The 4275-nt window shown below is 49.2% G+C and overlaps 1 protein-coding gene across 1 annotated transcript in view; it reads right to left on the bottom strand.

The window, feature by feature from the left end:
* Nucleotides 1-213: 213 nt before the first annotated feature.
* Itga9 (integrin subunit alpha 9) overlaps nt 214-4275 on the bottom strand; it is a 309149-nt gene continuing 305087 nt past the window's right edge. Inside the window, 1 exon segment of the mRNA NM_001420002.2 lies at nt 214-4039. Coding sequence (NP_001406931.1) covers nt 3941-4039 — 99 coding nt within the window. The 3' untranslated portion in view covers nt 214-3940.

Raw genomic sequence — 4275 nt, 5'->3', positions numbered from 1 at the left:
GGTCCAGCCCCAGGAAGGCAGGCATTACACATAGGTGGTAGTGTCCAAATTGTGTCTTAAGGGCAGGTTCAGCTCCATCACGTGGATTGCTCCCAGGGTAATCAGCAGCCCTTCTGTGTGCTCTTTAGCGCTCACATTGAATTATACTGGAATTCCCTCTTCAGATCCTCACGAAGTTCACAGCAGCAAAGAAATCACAGTCGGACATTATGGTATCATTTGAAGCCATTTTTGTTTATTTTATTCTAAACACTTATTTCTGTAAACCTGGCATCTCCTAAACAGTGCAAGTGATTCAGAAGTGACCGCAGAGAGAGACATGTGCACAAGACACAGTGAGGAAGGGCGGCCCTCCCACTCTGATCCTCTCGGGCTGTGTGTGTGTGTGTGTGTGTGTGTGTGTGTGTGTGTGTGTGTGTAAAGCTGCAGACATGCAGAGAGCAGAGATGCCTGCCATGCAACAAACCACTCATAAATCTTAAACCCACACCGCCCATCACACTGTGCACATTGGGATCACACAAAGCAAACCAGACCAAACGCCATAACAGATCGAGATGCAGATCAGCCGTAGAGAGCACCACATCGCCTCACTGCTGTCAGGGTGATCTACTCACCGCTCCCCACGTGCTGAAAACTCAGAAGGCATTCTAGAAGGCTCACTCGGCCCCAGGGGCTCTGCAGCCTCCCTTCCGTCATTATCATAGAACATATACTCCACAACCGGAACCCACATCTATTAAAGTTCTGTGTTCTCTAGGAATCGTGGAATAATAATGAGAATATCCACTTCCTGCCTTTTGTTTACTCAAGGGATGGCTCCCCCAAGTGATATCGGGGAGGGGGGATTCTAGGGAACGAACCCGGTGCTTCCCGTGTGTCGGGCAAGCGCTCTGTCCCGGAGCTCCTCCCATCAAATGACAGTGCTTCGTAGTAGCCTCTAAGTTTCAGGAAGTTGACGTTGGGCTCTCCTTTCCTAGGTTTCTGTTTCCCAGGTAATTGGGTATAAAGTTGTCTCATCCTTAAATAAATGTGAATAACGTTTCCACACCTACCACACTGGGGCTCAACAGGTAGCACGCAACAGGGGTCACTGGTCACTGGGACGTCCCAACAGTACGCTGTTTATTTAATGATTCCCTTGCCTTTGGCTTTAGTAGTGCGTGAGGGTGGGGTGGGGTGTCAGTGGTGGGGGTGCAAAAGAATGGATGGAGGGGGGACTTGGACGGATGACTTCATGCAACCTGTCAAACCTCTGAGCCCTGAGGTGCTTTCCCAAAGCATTGCCTGAGACCACAGTGACAAGACAGAGGGTGTGCCTATGGGTCCCTCCTGCTAGTGTTCTTGTGTGTCTAAGTTTCATAGCCTCTTTGTGGCTGGGCTCACTTTGGGGGTGCTCTAGACCTTCTTGAGCTGGTTAAAACCACAGAAGACACAACTAAAACCTGTACATAGACAAATGGTAGCGCCCCAGAGAATGTCTGCAGGATGAACTCAGAGGCACAAGAATGGGCTACCCACAGGGGGCTTTTTAAAAGAACGTTCTAGAAAGAGGTAACGTAGGCACATTAACCCACCTGCAACCCAGTTGAGAGAATTCCATGACCCCCACCCTCTTCCCCCGCCTCTGTGCCAGGCAGCCACAGCCCTAGCTCTCAACATTGTCAGAAAGGCCTTTGCCTCCTCTCCCCTACCGTGCCTGTTAGGATTTGCTTCCCGAGCCACCATGTAGTCTTCTTAAAACCTGCCTCCTGAGGTTATGGTGACCTTCTGAGCCCATGACTATTCATGAGGTCTCACCATCTGAGATCAGGCCCAAGTGGCCAGATTCCAGAGTTTAGTCTACCTTTCTTGCCTTCCGTGACTTCTCAGGTGCGGCTCTGCTGAGCTGTGTACGTGAGTCACCCTTCTCCACTGATGCAGCCACACCCTGTGCAGGAAGTATGCCAGCAGGGACAGATGTCTTTGACTAAACTTGCAGATGGTTCTGTAGCGGTCTCACCACCCAAGACTCTCAAGTGATTTATTAAAGGAAACCATGATGCGGTTCACAATCATCATCGAACAGCTGCAAATGGGGTTCATGAAGAACCCACACCCCATGCCTATTGTGGGAGGGCTTACCACCCTGGGGCATGAGGTGACTGTGCTCTCAGGGGGATCCACCAGCATCCAGCACAGGGCCTGACCCACAGACTAGGATGTACATGGCTGGGAAGATTTCTTTCCTTATTTCTTTTGATAAAACTCAAGAGCTGGGTGTGCACTGGTTTCCTGGGCTGCCCTTCCCTGTAGTGACTACCATCTCCATTCCAGGGTCAGATGCAACATTTGACTTCTAGGATCAGCTTAGAATCATGGCCTTTTTGGTTATACAAAGCGTGCACTTGTGTGGGGGAAGGGGCACCAAAGCTCTTGGCTCAGAGTTCTTGGTATGACCTCTGGGTCTCCTTTCTTTTCTTTTCTTTCTTTTTTTTTTTTTTGTTAATTTTTTTTCGGAGCTGGGGACTGAACCCAGGGCCTTGTGCTTCCTAGGCAAGCGCTCTACCACTGAGCTAAATCCCCAACACCCTGGGTCTCCTTTCTTGAGGGTGCCCCCAAAAGCTCTCCTCTGGATGACGGAGTCATCTTGTCAGCAAGAACTAAGGGCACCAAGTTTCAATCCCCTGCAGGTTGGGATTACAAAAGTCCAGGTTCCTGAGCCCGACTTGCCCACTAGATCTACTTGGTCTGAAGCCACCTCCTGGGTTGTCTCCTGAAGGGACACTACACTGTCACCTGGCTCCCATACTCTCCTGTCTTATATTCTCAACTTCCTCATTGTTACCTTCTGGGAAGACTTCCTCAATAAGTTATTTGCATCCAAGTCCTATTTCAGGGTTTGCCTCCTGAAAGTTCCACCTAAGACATAAACACAAGCCATGTGGGGTGACTCTTTCTGGGAAGGTGTCTGCAGCACCACCAGTTGGGGACAGCAAGAGTGACAAAAGAAATGGAGAGCCTTGTGCTAACACTACACCACAAGGTGACAGCTTACACACAGAGACACAGATCTTTGCTGAGAGAACACAGCTTCAGTCCTGGACTCTGAACCCTGGCGAATGGTGTCTGGGATGAGATGCTATTCTGAGGTTGACCAGTTGTCCATCCAGCACTTGCTGACTCCAGAGGAGGGTTCAGTGCCTGTCACATGAGTCAGGATGGCATGGAGCATCTGCTAGGAGGAAACCTGGTGCTCCATCCCAGTTCCTGCTGAGTCTCCCAGTGAGAGGTCCGTAAGAAAAAACACCGATGCTTCAAGCTCTCCGAACTTGACTCCAGGTGGTCACAACAGGGAATAAATGTCTTAGGTGACCCTGCCATACCCTTGGTGCTTTTTCAGTGCGTCCAGCTTGGTGGATTCATTTCACGAGGTTTCTTCAGTTTGTTTTATCTGCAAGTTTTTTTTTTCTTCCTTCCCCAACAACAAGTTCCAGAGTTGAATAAGTTCTTCTCTTTAAAATTTGTATGCAGGTATATGTATCTCCAAGATTTCAGTGCTTGAGTGAGTTATAGAACTATTTAATAGAAATAATAAAACATTGATACAAATATAAAGACATGGTCAATATAAAAGGCTTACATTTATAAAAAATACTTTAGGTTAACAGTTTTCCCCTGAGGGTTGACCACACAATGTTGTATCCATAAATATTGCTTTGTTCTGTCTGAGTTCATCTCGTAAAGGGGAGTGGCGGTGGCCCCGGTCATGTGACCTGGCTGGAGGTGGCCATCTCAGGTCGGCACCGGGCTTGACAGGATGAGGAAGAGAACAGCATCAGTGGGGCCTCCGAAAAATCTGGAGAAGATTTCTTTCTTCCAAATATGGAAGATACAAAGATCAAGGACCTCAGGCTGGTGATGGGGACACGAGGGACATCACATGACTGGTGCGGTGGGGTCACTGGTTCTTCTGGACCCAGTCCCAAGCCTCTTCATTCTCTTTCCGGTTTTTCTCAGCTTCGATGATTTCTTTGTACCTTCTACGGAAGAAGCCCATCTGAAAGACAGAAGAGGCTCTACGTTAGGGCTGGATTTGGATACCAAGGCAGCCTGAGCCATGGAGAGGCAGGAGCTAGGCCTTCTTAGGGTTGGGGATGCCAGAACGTCTCAGGTTGCCACCCTGACTTCCTGAGGTCTCTGTCTCCCAGCAAGCTGTTCATCGCATGAGCAGCTGGGATGGCGTTACCACAGCCCCAGGTGCCGGAAAACCTCACTTACTGGGGGTTACTCAAA

This window comes from Rattus norvegicus, chromosome 8 (genome assembly GCF_021556685.1).
Source record: "Rattus norvegicus strain SHRSP/BbbUtx chromosome 8, alternate assembly SHRSP_T2T, whole genome shotgun sequence".
Classification (NCBI taxonomy): domain Eukaryota; kingdom Metazoa; phylum Chordata; class Mammalia; order Rodentia; family Muridae; genus Rattus; species Rattus norvegicus.
This window is presented reverse-complemented; position numbering and strand designations above follow the sequence as displayed.